Source organism: Gymnoscopelus braueri, assembly GCF_963280865.1.
Source record: "Gymnoscopelus braueri genome assembly, chromosome: 19".
Taxonomy (NCBI): domain Eukaryota; kingdom Metazoa; phylum Chordata; class Actinopteri; order Myctophiformes; family Myctophidae; genus Gymnoscopelus; species Gymnoscopelus braueri.
In genome coordinates, this window is record NC_137621.1 from 7,137,257 (window position 1) to 7,159,125 (window position 21,869).

At 41.1% G+C, this 21,869-nt stretch overlaps 2 protein-coding genes across 2 annotated transcripts; both read left to right on the forward strand.

Annotated features, from left to right (window-relative positions):
* Positions 1-1,135: 1,135 nt before the first annotated feature.
* Positions 1,136-2,392, forward strand: LOC308074171 (beta-galactoside alpha-2,6-sialyltransferase 2-like; the record flags this gene model as incomplete). Its single annotated transcript, XM_080413503.1, has 1 exon — positions 1,136-2,392. The coding sequence occupies one exon, from the start codon at positions 1,136-1,138 to the stop codon at positions 2,390-2,392; it is 1,257 nt and encodes a 418-aa protein (XP_080269629.1).
* Positions 2,393-9,548: 7,156 nt separating this feature from the next.
* On the forward strand, positions 9,549-10,748 carry LOC308074172 (beta-galactoside alpha-2,6-sialyltransferase 2-like; the record flags this gene model as incomplete). The annotated part of the gene is made up of 1 exon (XM_080413504.1): positions 9,549-10,748. The coding sequence occupies one exon, from the start codon at positions 9,549-9,551 to the stop codon at positions 10,746-10,748; it is 1,200 nt and encodes a 399-aa protein (XP_080269630.1).
* Between the last annotated feature and the right edge of the window lie 11,121 nt (positions 10,749-21,869).

Genomic DNA, 21,869 nt, shown 5'->3' on the forward strand with positions numbered 1-21,869 from the left:
ATCTTAAAACCAAATTTGTTTTGGTGAGTAGCAAAGGTTTTTATTTTTTACTACAGACGAGAGACTGTGCAGCCTGCTTTACCGGGGGTATAAAATGTAATATTGACCAATCTGTATGTTAGAGTGTGTTATATATTAGCGTTGTCGCCATGGTTACGGCTGCCCAGCTGTGGGATGGCCCCGCGAGCTATGGGACGAACTGCCTCCCGGGTTGCCAGATCATGTGCGCATATCCCCGCACGGGTATGGACTAGTGCAATATAACTTACACAATTGGGGTGGTTGTATTTTGTCTCCTTACTCTTCAATTTAGACATTTAGATTGTGTCAAAGGTCATGTCTCACCTAGACACAGGATCTGACACAACTTTTGACCTGATGGTCAAGATTCAATTTATCCCCTGAGCAAGCAGGTATAGGCTCTATTAAATCAATGGCAAATAAAAAACAAGTGCACACAGAAACCGGGTTCAAATCCGGGGTAGAAGAGGAAAGTTATAGTGCTGCTTTAATGATGTCATGCTTTGGGAGGTGAAACTATCCAACGCAGCAAGAACATTTTCTTCTTCATCAGGCCATGACCGGGGTGACATGCCAATGCTCCGTTTTATTTCTAACCCTATAACTTAGTCAGGTTTGTCTCTTTTTTTGTCATCAGTTTCCTACCAGAGAGTGCAAGAGAGAAAGTAATGGCAAAATATGACATTCACAAGCACTGTGTCCAGGACAACTCAGTAGAACAGAGCTGTGTAAATGACCTCAGGGCACTGCAATATATTTTTTGAATTTGGATTTTACGTACATACATACTGTACATTCAACAGGGACAGTTTGTTACTTGCAGCAGCAAGAAAAAAACAGAAAAGAATATAGAGCTTATAGGAAAGGTCTGCAAAAAGGTTTACCCTGCCGAAAAGGGTACATGTTTTTTTTTTGTTTTTATTCATTCATTTCCGTTGAAGGTCTGTTTCATTAATGATTGTATTGTTTAAAACTGAAGGTGTTTAATGTGGTTTTGTTTTGTTGTCTTTGCAGCTTTTACGTTAGTTTTATGGAAATAAATCCCACCGTACTACCAGTGTGAAAGTATGACCATCATTCGGCTGGGTGTAGCCTACTACAGCATGAGTTCAATATGAGGCAATGGTGTAAGCTGATGCTGGCGCTGATCCTGGCTTGGACTCTCCTTACGGCAACTCTGTCTTGGATCCTCCTTTTCCCTGATGCATCTGTGGTTGCTGTGCCCCATAATGCACCTGTGGTTGCTGTGCCCCATAATGCACCTGTGGTTGCTGTGCCCCATAATGCACCTGTGGTTGCTGTGCCCCATACTGCACCTGTGGTTGCTGTGCCCCCTAATCTATCTGTGGTTGCTGTGCCCCATAATGCACCTGTGGTTGCTGTGCCCCCTAATCTATCTGTGGTTGCTGTGCCCCCTAATCTATCTGTGGTTGCTGTGCCCCATAATGCATCTGTGGTTGCTGTGCCCTCAGAAACACAACAGCACCCTGATGTAGAATTCAAGGGAGTCCGCAGGCTTGCCAAGAAGAGCCCAAAGGAGCTACTGTGTGAATTGAAGACCCGGGCCAGGCTGAGGACGGTGGACGGATCGGAGCAGCCCTTCTCCTCGCTGGGCTGGTCCGGTCTGGTGCCCTCCGTTCCTCTGGAGCAGCTCCACAGACGGCAGGAGAACCAAAGCGGCTTCGAGTCCTGCGCTGTGGTGGCCTCGGCCGGGGCGATGCTGCACTCAGGACTAGGCAAGGAGATTGATTCCCATGAAGCAGTTATGCGGTTCAATCACGCACCAACAGGGGGTTACGAGAAAGACGTGGGAACCAGAACGACTTTTCGCCTCATTAACGAACAGATTCTGTCTAACCCTAAATTTCAATTCACCACCAGCTCTCTCTACCAGAACGTCACCCTGGTGACCTGGGAAAAAGCCCCTTATGGCCTCAACCTGACCAAGTGGTATGCCCATGGAGAGCTGTTCAGCCCGTATGTTGAGCGCCGCAGGCTGGACCCTGGTCAGCCCTTCTACGTGCTTCACCCCAGCTACGTCTCGCAGCTCTGGCAGGTGATTCAGGGAAACACGCAGGAGAAGATTACGCCGAACCCGCCTACCTCTGGCTTTATGGGCATCCTTGTGACGATGGCGCTGTGCGATGAAGTGCACGTGTACGAGTACATTCCCTCAACGAGGCAGACTGCCCTGTGCCACTACTTTGAGCATTCAAACAACATCGTCTGTTCCCTGGGCGGAGTGAACTCGTGGCACCCCCTCGAGTTTGAGAAGAGGTTGATCCGTCAAATCAATACAGGCTCTGAGACTGACCTCAGAAGAGGCAGGGTGACGCTTCCTGGATTCAGCACAGTCAACTGTGACATCTGAGCAGAATACGCTACTGTCTATACATGGAGACGACAGTCTTGTGCATCCGTTTGCCAACTGTTAAAATACAGTCTTTTTTATATGAATGGAGAAGTGTTCAACAGTAGATTGAGTGAGTTGAGGAGATTTTAGCCTGCGAGCAGCTCTGTTAACCCCTGCATCCCTGTGATATGATGATGACATAGATGATATACATATATATAACAGTTTATATAGCTCCCTCAGGTAGGTTTACTGATCATAGCAACTATTGATTACAAATATATATATATTAACACGTGTAAAAATTCACACTTACATTTCAACATTGACAATAAAATAATACATTATTATAAAAGTATTATTTCATAGGTGATGCTTTCATAGACATTGCGATTTCCATTTGGTCAAAGGGAAACATCACACTTGTCAGCATGCTCACAAACAAGGACTTTAGTGGGGAAAAAAATTAAATAGACAGCTGAATATCATATTATTTTTCACAATACTATAGGATTGATATTCATATAAAATTTCACAAACTAAAAATATGTACATTTATATGCTGTGATTCTTTGAGTATGTTTGTATAGTCAGCTTTATTCCTACTATTGCATTAGGCTCAAGAATATGATGTTATATATCACTTATACCTACTGTGTAGACCGTAGTTCAGGCCAAGGACCCCACCACATATTTTTTCATGTTAAATGCGTGTTTTCAGATATGTAACCACTTAAAACCCTCAATACTTTTTTTCCCCTGTACACCAAACCTAAGCCGATATCTACAAGCTCACAACGCATTGTGAGCTTGTATATGGGCTATTTTCGGCTAATGTCACCCCCAGAATAGGGATGCTAGGGTTCAATTGGGTAATGGGAAAATTCTAAATAAGTCAATATCTCTGAGGACCCCCTAGGGGTCCCGGAACCCCTGTTGAAGACCCCTGCATAGTTAGTCATGCTTGTAGTTGTTCATACTGTGTTTATTGCAGCCATGCACAGTGCTTCTGGGATTATGTACTGTACTGTATAGTAATGCTCTGGTCCTATACTGACACCTAGGGGCCTTTTATGGAAACTGCAGTACTGTTTCATCATTGCATGTGCAGTGTTTAAACATACTTTTCATCCAGAGTTGGTTATAACGTTGAATGTGTTTAAACTCTATGTAAGATGTACATTTATTTATAAATGTCCATTGTATTTATTTTAGCAAGGGTTCCCAAACTTTCCATATTTGAACTTGGACCCCTCACCCTGACAAGCACTTTGTAGGCATTGTAGACATGTAGACGTTACATTTAGTTTGACCCTGTTCCACAGATACATATTGTGAAAATAGCCAATCTACAAGCTCACAACGGCATTGTGAGCTTGTAGATCCATCCATTTTCGCAATGTTTGCCTCGTTCACATGTAATATTTAGCAAGTTGGCCAATTTGGTATTGGTCCTTACATTGTAGGCTACCACTGAGTCAGAAGTGTGTCCAAGTTATTGCTATTGTCAGAATGAGTAACGAGCAGGACCCAAAAGCAAGGCGAGCAAAGCAGGAACGTTCAACTCAAGAGGTTCATTTAACAGACTCAGAAGTTTCCAAAAGCAGGATGAGTAGCCTACAAATGGCTCAAATAACAGCGCTCTGTCGTTCTCAAGAATCAACACCACCTCACACGACATAAGTCAACATCAAGTTACAAGGAAACAGAGGGGTATAAATAGACAGTGAACTAACTAGACACAGGTGAACTGAAAGTACAATCAACACAGGGATAGGCTGGGGGACAAACGGGACACAGGTGACTGGGGTTAACAATGATCAGGGTGGTGAGACAAGACAGGTAAAAAGCCATAAGGGCAGACAGGAAGACACAAGAAGTAAGTAAGTAAGTAAGTACATTTTATTTATATAGCACATTTCACAGAGGAGTCTCATAAAGTGCTTTACATACATCAAAAAAACAACACAAAACCAAAAGGCTGTACAAATTTCTCTCAGGTGGGATAACACAGGAAGGTACTTAAGATACAAAACCTGGGGATCAACAGAACTAACACAGAACTACAAGACCATGACACAGTAGCCTACATTCTGAAATACAGAGCTGCGGAAAACGAGACTAAAGACCTAAACGATGCTTAGCACCTTCCATCAGCCATCCGCCCTCTGCCCTGTGCCCCTGCAGCCCTGCTGAGGTCACCCAAGACCACCGCAGGGGCGAGGCTGGTCCTCATTACCGTCACCCTACCAGAAGAGTTGCTGGCGACCACGACGCCCCCAGACACCAAGACTGAGACGAACTAAGTCAGGAGTGGACCCCGGATGTTTTTTTTCCTACAAACTTTTAAAAAATCTAGAATGTCAACCTCTTTCTGGACATAAATAATTTATGTGTCTGTTTAATCGATATGGGTTTGATTCACGAGGTGTTTAAATCAAATGAGTTAAATAAATAATGATCAATACGGGAAATGTACAAGGTACAGTGACACGCATGGGACATAATGTCAATTGCACAATAGTCATGTATACAAGCTATTCAAAATGGACAGAATCCTGATTTATTATGATAGCATAATAATTAATCCTAAATAATGAATAATAATAAATAAATCCCAAATAATAAATGTGGAAAATGTTTAAAATATTTGAAGAAAAATTTAACATTTTGAGAAAAGGAAAATATATATAGGCCTATACTTAAAACCTATTTAAAAAAAAAATATATATATATATATATATTCGTAATTGTCTAATCAAGCAACAATTTCACAGACCCCCTGGGGTCGCAGACCCCTGTTGAAGACCTATGCAATACCCCATAATGAGTACTTTAAACCTTTATATTGTAAACATTGAAAATAGCCGATCTACAAGCTCACAACCTTGTAGATCTGCTATTTTCAAAAAAAATCTTGAAATAAATTGTGAAAAAAAAGAATTTTGAAACACTAACACAAATCTGGCACAGGGCACAAAACATTTTCAGATGGAGGTTAGGGACGGACAAATACATTTGACAAATTAAAATGACATAAAAATGATTGAGAACCACTGGTTAAAATCATTTAAAAATTGTGAAGCAAGCCCAAATTATCAACTAAACTTTAGAAAAAAGCCTAAAAACAGCAACCAGCAACTAATATTTACAAGCAACTTCACAGAAAAGCCCAAAGTCGCTTATGATAAGCGGACAAGGCAACAGTGGTTTCTGGCTCTGCAGTATCGCGAACTTTGTGCTCTTTAGACCGTTCAATAAACGTATACAGTGTACACATTGAAAAGCAACACAGCAGAAAACAATGTGTGATAGGTCTTACTTTATTTTCCAGAAGCAATTACTTTACAAAGGTCTCAGTCATTCAAAAAATATGTTTTGTTCATGAGCTGGTCCACCGGGCTCTCATTAACTTGCAAGGTGCTGCATGCTGCAACCAGCAGCTGATAGCCAGCCTTAACCAGACGCACTCCTTCCAGGGGGCACACACACACACACAAATCCATGCACATGCATCCATGCACTCACGCGCACATCCTGTTTTGCATTACGATACTTGTGAGGACATCAACATTGTAGGACGGTGCGTTTTATGAAGCAAGTCATTTTATGAATGCCATTTAAAAATGTTAACCATAACCCTAAAAGCCGTAAAGAGCCAATCTACAAGCTCACAACGCGTCACAGCCCGACACCTGAGCTCGTCGGGAAACTGCCAGAACCTTCCTTAAAACATCCGGGACAATGCTCCATACGTCCCAGACTTCCAAACTGTGGAACAAACTCCCCATTGCAGTTAGAACTACAGACTCACTCCCAATGTTCCGCCGTAATCTGAAGATACCTCTTCAGACTTCACTTTAGCCTGTAGCACTTGACCTAGCCTTGACGACCAGAGGTTAAAATGCAATTTCCTAATTTGTATAGTTTCAATGTACAGATCATAATTTTTTTTATATTGTACTGTTTAAACTGATGCTAGGTTCTTGGTTGACCTATGATCCTATTACTGAGGCACAACACTGTCTCTATGCATTTGATGTATGCGTTTACCTTGTTTATTGTAATTCGCTCTGGATTAAGGGCCTAAATTGTAAATTATAGGTCTGTTCTGTTAAGAAGGGCGCAACAGTTTTCCCTGTTCTTTAGGTCTGTTTTGCAAACCATACAGTATGGTACTACACAGGCTTATGAAACAGCTTTTTTCACTTTACGGGAGAAAACTGAAGACAAATATATATATATTAAAAAAAGAGAAGTATGACTAAGTTACAGAAGCGGTACATTTGATCACCAACTTTATGTCATGGGTGGACTGGAAACAATTCACACAGGGAATAATAATTATAGCGGCCCTCAGATTTGTAATTAAATAAATAATAAATAAATAAGTGCAGGTCTCCGCCAGGTCAGGTAGGTTAGTGTGGTCCAGCAATGTTTGGAAATCGCCAATCAGGCTGGAATGTGAAAAATCGGACGGATCCGTCTTGATAACTTGACTAAAGAGATAATATTTTCCGATTTGCGTGATGTTTGGACAACATTTGTACGAGTAATATGGAATTTTCTTTTTTTCAAAAATCGGCCTCCTGGTGGGGCTATAATAGGGCAATGTAGAAAGGGTGGCATTTGTTCCTCAACGTAGTGCAAATGTGCGTGCAGTTTCACCGCAATCGGACGCTGCGTTCATGATTTGCTGCATTTTGTGCAAAACGGAGCACTCGTGCAAACTTTGGAAGCCATTCTTAGTCAATCAGGATGGAATATGACAAATCTGAAAAACCTGTTTTGTTTAATGACTATAGAGATACTGTGTACCGATTTGCGTGATGTTTGGATAACATCTGTAGGAGTACTGTGTAGCCAGTTGCGCAAGGTTAACGGCTATTAGTATAGAATAGATAAATTGACTGCTTTAGATACTAGGTTCGGTGGAAAGCTCAATGTGTGTAAAACACAAGGAAGGAGACAGAGACAAAGGTTCAACTTAAAGATGTATTAGAACAATATGATAGTTCAGAACATACAGAACATTCATTGCATTTGTAAAGAAAGAAAAATGGGGGCCCTTTAAAGTCTGAAGTGTCAGTGGATCTTTCAGGGGGGGGGGGGGGGGTCTCCTTTGGGGAGAGAATACAAGGGGAATGGAACCTTTCCTTTGTTCCTACCACACAGAGTGGAGGTGGGGAATTGGGCTCCAGAATCCAGGTCCAGCTGGGTCAGTTTGGGAGGCTCGCCATCAACATTGGATCGGATCTCCAGCCGAATAAAAAAAACCTGACCTAAAAGGCCAGGTGAAATAAAGTAATCAGTAATCTATAGTTGTACAACCGGGTCAAGTTTCAACAAATTATTATTTCATGACTTTCATCAAATAATAATTATAGTCATTTTATCATGATTCTCATTAAATAATTCTCATGGAAAATGAAATACAAAATATACTTCAAAACATGAAGTCTGCTAGCTCCACTAGCCCAAGGCAGAAGCAGTTCAAATGGCAGACAACATTTTACCACACAACATTGTACCATGACCAAGCAACCAAACCATTGACACTGAACCAATGTACTTTAACTCACGTTGAGTATGAAGCATAGGAGCATAAGAGTAAACAGCACAGCAGCAGCAGGCACACCATGCTGCAAACAAACACTCAGGAGGGAGTGGCAGGAAATGACACCAGGTAACCAGACATTTATACTGATCTGACTGATTGAATGATTGACAGGCTGATTGTCTGGTTACCATGGTTACCTGGTTACCTTGGTTACCAGGGTTTGTTACCTGGGTTACAACTGTCAAAAAATGTGTTTTGCAAAAAGCGGCCTCCTGGTGGCGCTATAACAGGCCCATGTGAAACATTTGGGGCTGAATTTTTTAATTGGCATCCAGGGAGTGTGTGTGCACAGTTTCGTTGTGATCAAACCGACGGTGCCAGAGATTAGCTGCTCACAGACGGACGGACACATAGACACACGGACGCACGGGCGGATGGACGGACAGACAGGGTGCAAAACATACTCTCTCGCCATGCCTATAAATACCAATTAAAGGGCCCCAGCATGATAATCTATAGGGCAAGACCCCTACGGTCTGTTTTACAAACCGTTATGGGAGGAAACTGATTACACAAGAGAGAAGTGAGCAGTTACAGAAGTGGTCAATTTCATCATCAAGAATCAAAGCAGTAAGAGTGGTTCTCTGGCTGTGTGTGTGTGTGTGTGTGTGTGTGTGTGTGTGTGTGTGTGTGTGTGTGTGTGTGTGTGTGCGTGTGCGCGTGTGCGTGCGTGCGTGTGCGTGTGCGCGCGCGCGTGTAAACGACACGTGTCCACTATGCAGAAACAAGAAGATACGTAGTAGGAGGCATGGCTCGTACAGTATCAATAGTGCAGCAAATGTGTTGCAAATATTCAGATGTATTGAAAAACGTATATATTTGTGACAAAACTAAAACTGCAGACTAGAAGCAAATGTATGAAAAAACTTCCACTGAAAAAAAAGAATATATTAATATTATTTTTATGATTATTATTGTATGATAAATAGACTGCATTTAAAGTGTTTTGTCTGTCTGGCCATTCAAATGTGCTTTATAATGTAATACCATTATAACTGAAAAAACAGTGTAACCTGTGTAGCATGTAGTGTAACCTGTGTGGCATGCAGTGTAACCTGGGGGTTACGGGACGTCGGAATAATGGGCTGTCTGAATAATGACATGGCACCGTCAGCACTCGCTAGGCAACACACAGCAGCAGAAGGAAATGGAGACATTTATCTGGGTGTGAACTGTGGTTTACAATACAGGACATTATTCAAAAGTGTGGACTTGATACTGCAGTAGGGTCTGCCGAGAGGCTTTTTAATGGGTTAAACTGTAAAAATGCTTAGGGCTTATCAATAAATGATTATCATTCATTTTTGTAACTTCTATATAAAGTATGTACTGCAGGGCACGTGGTGCAAAAGGTACAAGGTATGTTTTTTATTTTGTTTTTAGATATTTAATTTTTAATTGTATTGTTTAAAACCGAAGGCGTTTAATGTGGTTTTGTTTTGTTGTCTTTGCAGCTTTTACGTTAGTTTTATGGAAATAAATCCCACTGTACTCCCAGTGTAAAAGTAAGACCATCGTTCGGCTGGGTGTGGCCTACTACAGCATGAGTTCAATATGAGGCAATGGTGTAAGCTGATGCTGGTGCTGATCCTGGCTTGGACTCTCCTTACGGCAACTCTGTCTTGGATCCTCCTTTTCCCTGATGCATCTGTGGTTGCTGTGCCCCATAATGCACCTGTGGTTGCTGTGACCCATAATGCATCTGTGGTTGCTGTGCCCCCTAATGCATCTGTGGTTGCTGTGCCCCCTAATGCATCTGTGGTTGCTGTGCCCCCTAATGCATCTGTGGTTGCTGTGCCCCCTAATGCATCTGTGGTTGCTGTGCCCCCTAATCTATCTGTGGTTGCTGTGCCCCCTAATCTATCTGTGGTTGCTGTGCCCTCCGGAGCGCAACAGCATCTTGCCAAGAAGAGCCCAAAGGAGCTACTGTGTGAACTGAAGACCCGGGCCAGGCTGAGGACGGTGGACGGATCGGAGCAGCCCTTCTCCTCGTTGGAATGGTCCGGTCTGGTGCCCTCAGTTCCTCTGGAGCAGCTCCACAGACGGCAGGAGAACCAAAGCGGCTTCGAGTCCTGCGCTGTGGTGGCCTCGGCCGGGGCGATGCTGCACTCAGGACTAGGCAAGGAGATTGATTCCCATGAAGCAGTTATGCGGTTCAATCACGCACCAACAGGGGGTTACGAGAAAGACGTGGGAACCAGAACGACTTTTCGCCTCATTAACGAACAGATTCTGTCTAACCCTAAATTTCAATTCACCACCAGCTCTCTCTACCAGAACGTCACCCTGGTGACCTGGGAAAAAGCCCCTTATGGCCTCAACCTGACCAAGTGGTATGCCCATGGAGAGCTGTTCAGCCCGTATGTAGAGCGCCGCAGGCTGGACCCTGGTCAGCCCTTCTACGTGCTTCACCCCAGCTACGTCTCACAGCTCTGGCAGGTGATTCAGGGAAACACGCAGGAGAAGATTACGCGGAACCCGCCTACCTCTGGCTTTATGGGCATCCTTGTGTTGATGGCGCTGTGCGATGAAGTGCACGTGTACGAGTACATTCCCTCAACGAGGCAGACTGCCCTGTGCCACTACTTCGAGGATTTCTACGCCATCGTCTGCTCCCTGGGCGGCGTGGACGCGTGGCACCCCCTCCAGTTTGAGAAGAGGTTGATCCGGCAAATCAATACGGGCTCTGAGACTGACCTCAGAAGAGGCAGGGTGACGCTTCCTGGATTCAGCACAGTCAACTGTGATCTCTGAGATATTAAATACTGTTACGCTCCCTCAGGTAGGTAGAACCAAGGCTCAGGGACAGCAACATAACAAAGGGACGTCACAACAAGAGACAAGTGTGTAGCTCCAAGCAAGGAGCTATTTTTTGGAATATCAATTCCTAATCAATGGAGCAATAATTGAAGACATTTCATTGAATCTCACTGAATGTCACGCACGCACGCACACAAGCACACACGCACGCATGCACGCTAGCAAACAAACACATAAGCATGCATGCGTGCACACACGCATGTCACACGTATACACGTGCACACTTGCTCGCTCCAAAACATTTATGTGAGTGAGTATGTGATGCCTTGGGCCATGGGGTATTTTTTAAACTAGGGGTGCTATGTTGCCTTGTGTGATGTATTGTTTTTTCGTATTATTTTTCTCCTTTCATTTCACATGTTAACAAGGTCATACATCGGAGGTCAGGCCAAGGTCAAGAACAGGGTCAAGAATCTACAAGCTCTACAAAGCATTGCGTTGTGAGGTTGTAGATCGTGTTCAAGTTTCTTTCTACAAAGAGTGAGATGTTATTTTTTTCTGGGCATCCCTTCCTTTTCTTGGAAATAAGGGACCCCCGGTGCATCGTAGTGTACACGCTACACTGCATGTGTGTGCTATGTTATAATGTCAGTTTTAATTAGGTTTAACGTAAAGTTATGGAGCCTACAGGAGTCAGTGTGAAAAAGACTCAAATATGCAACTGACACACACATGACATCAGGTGTTTTTAATTATGTTCAACTATCGAATGTCTCTTATATTAGATTTGTCTATCTTATTTGACTGAGTCCCCCCTGAGTGTACCGTAGTTCAGGGGTCTTCAACGTTTTTCAGGCCAAGGACCCCTTAGCTGAGAAAGAGATGAAGCAGGGATCCCACCACATATTTTTCCATGTTAAATATGTTTTCAGAAATGTAACCACTTAAAACCCTCAACACTTTTTTCCCTCTACACCAAACCACTTCGCAAAAATAGCCGATCTACAAGCTCACAACTCATTGTGAGCTTGTAGATCGGCTATTTTCGGCTAATGTTCCCCCCAGAATAGGGATGCTAGGGTTCAAGTGGTTAATGGATTTTTTTTAATTTAAAGTCAGTATCTCTGAGGACCCCCTAGGGGTCCCGGAACCCCTGTTGAAGACCCCTGCATAGTTAGTCATGCTTATAGTTGTGCATACATACTGTGTTAGCCATGATCACTGCTTCTGAGGTTCTGTATAGTAATGCTCTGGTCTTATACTGACACCTAGGGGCCTTTAGTGGAAACTGCAGTACTTTTTCATCATCGCAATTTGTATGTTTAAACTTACTTTTCATCCAGAGTTGGTTATGACATTGAATGTGTTTAAACTCTATGTAAGATATACATTTATTTATAAATGTCCATTTTAATTATTTTATAAACCACACCCTAGCTTAGAGGAAGGGTTCCAAACTTTTCAGGCCACGACCCTGCAAAATAATCATATTTGAACTTGGACCCCCCACTCTGACACACACTTTGTAGGCATTGTAGAAGTGTAGGCATTACACTAAGGCCTAGGCTACACGTATATGGATCTTTTACTAAACGGATATTTTAGTCCTCCGTTTTTAAAAAGAATCCCTGGCCACATGACAAAGATTTAAAAAAAATCCCTGTCCACACGTAGACGCAGAAACGCATTGATCAGCTGCAAGTTTCAATTTTATATCAGATTTTATATTTACATTTATTTTATATATATTAGGGGCCAAATACATATAGCCTATACATATTTTTAATCACATGTTAAGGCCCAATACTGCAATAGCTGCATTATTTTAATAGCATCACCACTGAGCATACGTGAACATAAACGAAAACAACATTATTAGGGCGCAGCTGCAGCGCAAACAGTAGCCATGGTTCACATGACGCTGAGTCCTTGGTTTATAGTGGTGTTAATTTTTGGGCGGTGAAACCGCCCCTATAAGTGAGGTTTGGAAAAATGTACAAATATCCTGCGCTGTGAAACCGCCCCTATAAGTGAGGTTTGGAAATTTGTACAATTATCCTGCACCGTGATTGGCCAATCACAATATATTCAGGACTGTGATTGGCCAGTGTCACATGACACATGTGCATAGCCCTATATAAGAAACCATAACTTGAAAAAAAACATAAATATGTTTTTTTCAAGTTATGGTTTCGTCCATCATAAAGAGTGTTTCAATAAATGTATTTATCTTTTGTACATGATTGGTTGACTCCATTCAGTATTGTGATTAGCTAGCAAGACACCGCCCACTTCACACAGGGTGTGATTTTTTTTTACATTGCCAACTCTCACATGTACATAAACGTTCAAATTTCAAATATAAAGTGCTTAGGGACCAGTCGAAATTTACATAAGGGGGGGCATGGAGGAAATGTATGTGCCCTGATCTAAAATGCCATGACCCTCCCTTTGACAAAAAAAAAAAATCAATGACCCTCCCCAAGTGATTACAAAAAAAAGAGTAACCCTCCCCGCCTAGAAGTGTCACGATATATTGTGTCACGATATAGGCTATCGTGGTATTAAAATGTGATGATAGGTATTGTCATGATGTCATACTGTATCGTAATATTTTTTTAATTGTTTTTTTAATACAAAAAAAACACTTTCTTTTTTTTTGCCGGTGAAAGTTAGCAGTTTTTACTGTATGATATGAAATGTAAAGCTTATCATAATCATAGTAATTATTAATCATGTCCTCCATCATATTCAAGGTATTTTGGAGAGAAATGAAACAGACTCCAGTCAGTCACTTTCAGTTTAAAGCACTGCAGAGGGGAGGTGTTGTGTGTCAGCTGATGCTCGTTGACGCTCGTTAATGTGACATGCATCTGCACTCTCAAATAGGCCTACATCTAATCTAAGATTGTATTATACTGTATCTGGTATTATAGATGTTTTTTAGCTGTTGGAAATAACTAGGCTGCACTTGGTTGGTAAAGTCCAGATGACAAAAATATGAGGTTTGTGGAATTTATAGTTATGCAGTCTTATATTATATTATATTTGTTATATTAGTGTCTATCTGTCCTCTGAAACAATGGGTTTATAGTTAGTGAGAACTTCACTTCTCCATTAAGCTTGCACAAATGTATTTATTTGTGTACAAAGCACTTTGTAATTGTTTCTAACTTGCTTTATAACGTTATTTATAAGATGATGGCCAATGTTGATGATACATGAGAAAAGAACATTAATAATATATCATATCGATATCATGCCCAACATCATGTATCGTATTGTGAAATTCTTGACACCCCTAACCCTCCCCATCAAATACAACATGACATTTAAAACTGATATGTCCAATGTTTTGCTTTCCACATTGATTAGAACATTGCTGTAGTGTAGTCAGTCTTGCTAAATGCACAGTGTATCTGTAGTAGTGGTAGCAGAATGGATAGTGTTCTCATCTTACATGTGGGAAACCCATTGAATCCTGGTCAGATTGAAGAAAGTTGAATATTTGGTAACCAGTAGTTTAAAACTTTTGTCACTCTGCCCTTTTAATTATCAACTACAGTGACTACAACTACACTGTTGCCTACATAAAACAAATTAGGCTATCAATTATGGCCTGATGCTTCTGGTTTTACTTGTGGAGCTATAGGCATCTATACACAACTGTCCATATAGATCCACATTAATCACATGCACAGAATTACTTCAAATGATTATGAATATCCAGTTATAGTAGGCCTATTTATAATGCATCTCTCCAATAACGCCTGTTGAAGTTTTGCCTAATTGTTCAACCACCATCGTTAAGACGCTGAATAGATTTGACTGGGTCGTTCACACTCGCTGTGCGTTGATGGCTTGTTAACGACCGTCATTGATTCTAAATAGACAAGGTGTTACTTGATTTGAATTCTTTGTATCCTTTGAAATGGAGAGGGGTCATTGACCACTGTTCTGCTGTACTAAAAAGGTATATAAAAAACGGACTATTTTATCAATTCAAAATTGCATGACCCTCCCTTGGATTCAAAGTAAAATTAGCTGACCCTCCCTTGGACCAAAATTAGAAAGGCATGACCCTCCCCTATTTTCCTCCATGCCCCCCCTTATGTAAATTTCGACTGGTCCCTTACCCCTGAGCCACGGATGTTACAAGGTGATCCGGACCGCGATAAGTACCCGTATCTCCCGTATTGTTCAACAAAATGCATTTTAATCCCATCGCCAGCCATTTTCTTTTCTTTTTTTCCTTTTTTTTAAAAAATGTATCAGAGTGCAATACACCCCCCAACCGTTAGTGTCGCATGGTTGAAAGCATTGGAGAAAATGGCCGGCGATCGGATTTAAATGCTTTTTATTGCACAATACGGGAGATACGGGTACTTATCGCGGTCCGGATCGCCTTGTAACGTCCGTGGTTCAGGGGTAAGCACTTTATATTTGAAATCTGAAATACATGTGAGAGTTGGCAATGTAAAAAAAATCGAACACCACCATAAAGCAGGGACTCTAAGCACCATGACTGTCATGGTATGACAGTCATGTTTCAGGGCTACGCAAACAGATGAGTTTTACTTCATGAATTCATTCCATCGTCCCAAAACTCCCCGCCCCACGCACCTTTTGAGCGGGCCACCCGCGGCCGCTCCATGGTCGCTGGATTTTGACCCGGGGCGATTGTGTTTTAGGACGACAGACCCCACATTCAACCCGTGTGCGCTACTCGGCGCAGAGAAAGAGGGTTTTCGTCACACAGTGAATGAGCTACTTTTCTCACCACTGTCTTATTATTAATTATGACATTATTTTGCCATAAATGAGCGTGCCTTGTTTCATAGACTGTAGGCCTAAGTGTTGCTCTCTCTCTTCATTTATTATTATAATGACCATGAGCGGTCTGGTGTTTATGTATTATTATATTATTTATTATAATGACCATGTGTGAATGCACGATGACATCATCGTTTCTCAAAATCTCCGGATTACATGTCCACACAGATTGGAAAACCTTCACTTATTTATCCGTTTACAAAAATATCCGTTTTAGCGGCCAAAAACACCGTTTGCGTGTGGCTGAAAGGCCCAAACGCACACAAAAATTTGCGTTTAGAAAAAGATCCATGTACGTGTAGCCTAGGCCTTAGTTTGACTCTGTGCCACAGATAGATATTGTGTGTAAATAGCCAAACATACAAGCTCACAATGGTGTTGTGAGCTTGTAGATCGGCCATTTTCACAATGTTTGCCTCTTTCTTATGTAATATTTGACAAGTTGGCCAATTTGGTATTGGTCTTAAAAGTCCTAAATTGTCACTTTAGAAATGTGCAGAAACCCTGTAAACACTTACAATGTATGTTGGTTTGTTCACAGTTGAGTGAGAAAACAATGTTGCACCACATTAATAAATACATTAAGACCAGGAAAGCATCTGTGTCATTTTAGATTTCTTTGGCCATTCAAAAATTTAGTGCAGCACTCACTGCCGCGCTATGAGCTTGTAGATCTGCTATTTTAGAACAATTGTGAAAATCTGTGCAAATATATCATTGAATAAATATTTTTTTAAAGCGAACATTTGTAACTCAGGTCTTTGCTTCTGGGGACGGGGGGGTAAATACATTTACATTTTGGGGGTCCTTGACATGAAAATATTTTAGCAAATTATGTTTTTTAAAAAAAACTGGATTTAGAAGACATTTATATAATCGGCCATGGGTCTAAATCAGGGGTGTCAAACTCGCGGCCCGCGGGCATTTTGCGGCCCGCGGAAAGGTCCAGTGCGGCCCGCGAAATACTTTTAGAAATAGTGAATTGATACTACCTCAACAGACATAGAGTCGGAGTTTGCACGTTGCCTTGCTGAGAGTCCAAGCAGCTCTCCCCCCTCCCCCACTGGCTGGTACTTGGCTGCAGCAAGTACCTCTAATGGCCCGGTAGTCAGCCAACATTCCACAGCCAGCTGTGGACTGTTCTGGCTGATTGGCTCGTTAACAGTCTATTCAACTAGTCAAGTAGTAATGGCTAGTATTCTCTCTCTCTCTCTCTCTCTCTCTCTCTCTCTCTCTCTCTCTCTCTCTCTCTCTCTCTCTCTCTCTCTCTCTCTCTCTCTCTCTGTCTGTCTGTCTGTCTGTCTGTCTGTCTGTCTGTCTGTCTGTCTGTCTGTCTGTCTGTCTGTCTGTCTGTCTGTCTGACACACACACACACACACACACACACACACACACACACACACACACACACACACACACACACACACACTGTCTGGGAGCAGCAAGTGACTTAGATGAAATTTCATGCTGGCTACACCATGTAAATTTTCCATTTTTGAAAATACAATAATGGTAATAGGTAGTTAGAAGCATTAATCATATATGTGTTAAAAACGTATAAATGTATCAAAGCTGCTTCTTTTATTTCTCAGGAGCTTGCCCTGAGAAAGGAGGAGCTCGCACTATGAGCTTGTAGATCTGCTATTTTTGAAAAATCATGGACATTTTTACAAATGTCTCCTAAATCCTAACAGTTTTCTGAAACACTTATGTTGCTATAATATGTGGTTCTCTAACTTTTTAATGTCTATATTATATGTCTATATTATATATATATATATATATATATATATATATATATATATATATATATATATATATATATATATATATATATATATATGTGTGTGTGTGTGAGAACGCTCCCCCCTCCCCACTTGTTCTGTAAAGAACAATAGGCAAGCAATTGAAGCCATGGCCAGTCATGAGAACATTATCATAACCACACACATTACCTCACACATTACCAGGTAATGAATTTAATTGTTCTATTTCAAATGGATGGGCTCATTACAAATTGCATTGTTTGATTTTAATGTAAATAATTAAAGTAGCTAATCTTCATAAAACATTTTTTAAAGTGATATACTGTAGTTATAGCAGTGACTGAGATGTAGTGGAGTAGAAGTAAAAGTTCTGGAAATTGGAAATACTCTAGTAAAGTAAAACTCAAATCTTTAGGTACAGTACTTGAGTAAATGTAATTAGTTACTTTACACCACTGTTCTATAAATGTAATTATTTAACCACCCACACACATTACCAGGTATTGTTTAATTTCAAATTGAATTATTCTACTTAAAATGGTTTATAATAAGGGTAATAATAATAATAATAATAATAAGACAAGACAAGACAACAGATTGAAAAACAATGCTGTATAACTGAATGCGTGTGAGCGCGCATGTGCGTCCGCAACTGGTTCCTGCCCACCTCAAGTCACCATTTGACCAATCTTGCCCGGACATCAAAATGAGTTTGACACCTCTGGTCTAAATGGATTAAGCTAATCATCTGTACTGAAAGCATGTGGAATAAAATTGGGAAAATGAAGTGTAGCCTAAGCTACGTTTGCATTATTGGAAACCAGACAGACCAGTTTGAACACAACCAGCAACAGTGCCAGCAGCACATTTCATCACTAGTGGCCCAGCCCCCCATTGAGTCGGACGTGTGTCCAAGTTATTGCTATTGTCAGAATGAGTAACAGCAGGACCCAAATGCAGACGAGCAAGGCAGAAATGTTCAACTGAAGCGGTTCATTTCACAAAAAAACAAGTTTCTAAAAGCAGGCAGAGTAGCCTACAGATGGCTCAAATAACAGCTCTCTGTAGGCATGGAGCACAACCAAAGACTCACATGACATGAGTTAACGAAAAAACATAAGGAAACAGAGGGGTATAAATAGACAGTGAACTAACTAGACACAGGTGAACTCAAAGTACAATCAACACAGGGATAGGCTGGGAGACAAACAGGACACAGGTGACTGACTGGGGATAACAATGATCAGGGCGGTGAGACAAGACAGGTAAAAGCCAAGGGCAGACACAAGAACGTACTACAAATTAACGTACAAAACCTGGGGATCAACATAACTAACACAGAACTAGAAGACCCAAGACACAGAACATACTGAAATACAGAGCTGCGGAAAACAAGACTAAACACCTAAACCAAAAGGGAGCGAGAACAGAAGTGTATTATAGGCCTAATATGTCCAAAAACTAAATAAACACGGTAAAACAACATGGCCTGAGGAGCGGACTGTGACAGCGATGGCCACATCACAACATTCCCATGATGGAGAGCAGCCTCAGAGATTCCCTGTCTCTAGAGCAGTGGTTCTCTAACTTTTTTATGTCAAGGACCCCTAAAATAATGTGTACAGTATGTATCCACGGACCCCCATCTGAACAGATTTTGTGCCAAGGTCCCCATACAAGATTTGTGGGGTTAAAACATTTCAAATGTATTCAAACATTGTCAAAAAGTGTTTTAAATATACATATATATCTTTTTGAAAATAGCTGATGCATATAGAACCTTGGGGGTCCCCAAACCCCACTTTGAGAACCCCTGCATTAGACCACGGACCACCATAACTCTGAGAGTATACAAATGGAAGGGTCCATTTTGGTTCCTAACTATCCATCATTTATCTGGGGACCCCCTGGAACCCCCTGAAGGACCCCTTGGGGGTCTCCGGACTCCACTTTGAGAACCACCGATCTAGAGCAGTGGTTCTCAAAGTGGGGTCCAGGGTCCCCCCCCCCAGGTGTGTCTGGGGGGCTTCTAGGGGGTCCCCACTAAATGTGTTAATACAGCATCATTATCATCTAAAAAAATTTAACCCTATTTTATAATTTGGCTATTAAAAATTAGCTGGTGTACAAGCTCGTAACGGCCAATGTAAAAATAGCCAATGTAGATTGGCTATTTTTGAACAGTTTTGAAAATGACATCTTAAAAAGGTGAGAAAATGGGGTCCGTGGCCTATCAGCTATCAATTGTGGGATCCTTGACATGAAAATGTTTGAGAACCACTGATGTAGTGTAGGTTATGTGCTGGACCTCCACAACCATGGTGGAGTGCAGTGCTTGTGAGCCAGAAATGGTGCTTTCTGATACCTGCACAACTTACAAGATTTAGAGAGATCGAGGAAGAAATGTGGCATCATATGGAGATGTAACAAACCAAGGATCTCCAGATAGCAGTGAGCAGTGATAACGAGAACTTCACTCTCACCCTTTCTAAAACCACATTATATCTTAGATTCCCTCATATTCTGTATCCTGATATTTCAATCAGACAGTCCCTGGGCCAGTAAATGTACAATTCACTAATGGAACCAAATGGACCCGTAAGTGTCCACTAACTCTCTGAGTTAAATAAACACTGAGGTTTTTACATGTAGATTGAGTTTCCATTATAGTTTAGTAATACGTTACCAGCTCTGCAAATTCAACCAGTAATGTCTGGGCCACAGATGTCAGGGTACTGTCTCCTAACACAACTCCCCCAAGGGCTACAGACACCTCTAGGATCACATTAGCAGTCAGACTGGTTATGCTAACACTATATTTCTGGTCAACATGTCATTCTTCAAGGTCCTGCTCCTGTCCAGCCATATTCAACATCCTTACTATACCAACCCAAGACAACCAGTTGGTCAATGTTACCTGTGAGGATTTTTAAATAGGCTGCAACAGTATATAACAGTATCCAGAATGTATTGGTCTTTAGAGAGTCTAGCCTAGAAAGTACTGTATCTGAGGGATTGCTTGAGTGAAATATGATTGAGGAGAAAGCATTGATATTGATCATACAGTAAACCCAGCACTTAATGAAGACATTGACATGCAGTCTTCTTTGTAGGAGTTGTTGTGTTGCATGTGTGGGTCTATGTTGCAGTAGAGAGCTATGTTGTAATTCTCTCTTGTGGTAATTGTCACCATTTGGTTTCCATTCAGGTGTTTAGAGTGTCCTGAATAAGGCTGTTTTCGTCTGTGTGTACTTTAGTTCAGTTATATTTTGACATGTACTGCAACCACATTATGGAAAATATCAGTTTATACCTAAAGCCATGATGGGGCCTACAGGAGTCAGTATGAAAAAGGCTATGAAACTGCCACCGAATGGCCTTGATCAAAATATTCAAATGACGTCGCTTTTTAATTATGTTATAATTATGTTCAACTATTGAATGTCTCTAACACAGTATAGTTACATTAACCAGCAGGGAGCAGCAGCAGGTCAACCAAAATAAGAGCAGAGAATTGATTCCATGTAATCCAGCAGAGTAGAGGATTACATTACTTTCATGAGGTGCTTGTTGGGAACATTCTGTGTGTCTCCTGCTGCTGTTATGAAACCATTCAAAAGCTGTTGGATTTGTTTGTGTTCATGATTACAAATGCTTCCTTTACTACACAGTACGCACAACACATTGAAGAGAGAAGACACTTTCATTTCCTCAAGGATTTTTGTTTTTATTTATCAATGTACAAAAATAGAAAAGTACAATTTCACATAATACCCCCCTTTTTTTTTTACCACTGTCAGCTGAATAATCAACAGTCAACTGTACATGGTACATTCAGGTCCATGTGCATTCGAAAACAGACAATGGACTTTCAGGAATCACTGTCCTACAGTATAGGCTCATACAAAACTTCAGTTGAACAAAATAAAAATAAAATACAAAATAGAGCTGCTATCACAAAATTATCTCATACAAACAACTGTGTACACTATGGTTAACAGATCATAACAATATTGTTAAAAAATACACCACTAATGTATGGCATACAAATCTAAATATGTAATAATCATATTAAACAGATAACGTCTATTCTACCAATAGAAACATATCTCACAAAAATGCTTTGTGCAGATTATTCTAAAATCTTCGGAGGACTAAGAAATTAAACGTTTTTTCTAATTAGTGGCAGAAATATAAGAGATGAAACTTATGGGTCCCATAAGTGTAACAAAACTTCATGAATGTAGGTAAAATGGGGCATAAGATGAGCCGGTTCAAAGTTTGCATTAGATTGTAATGCTTGTATCAATACTGTTTGGAATGAGCCTCTACCATATTGCAAAGTTTGCAAAAAGGGGATTTAAGCATTGTTCAAACTATTGAAAATGGCAGAGCTTATGGGTCACAGTTGCAGATTTGTTCCACACCAGGAGACATAGTGTCATGCAAGCAAGTTCTGCCTGTTCAAAGTTTTCATTTTCAAATTTGATTGCTACAGCGCCTTAATTTGATCCCT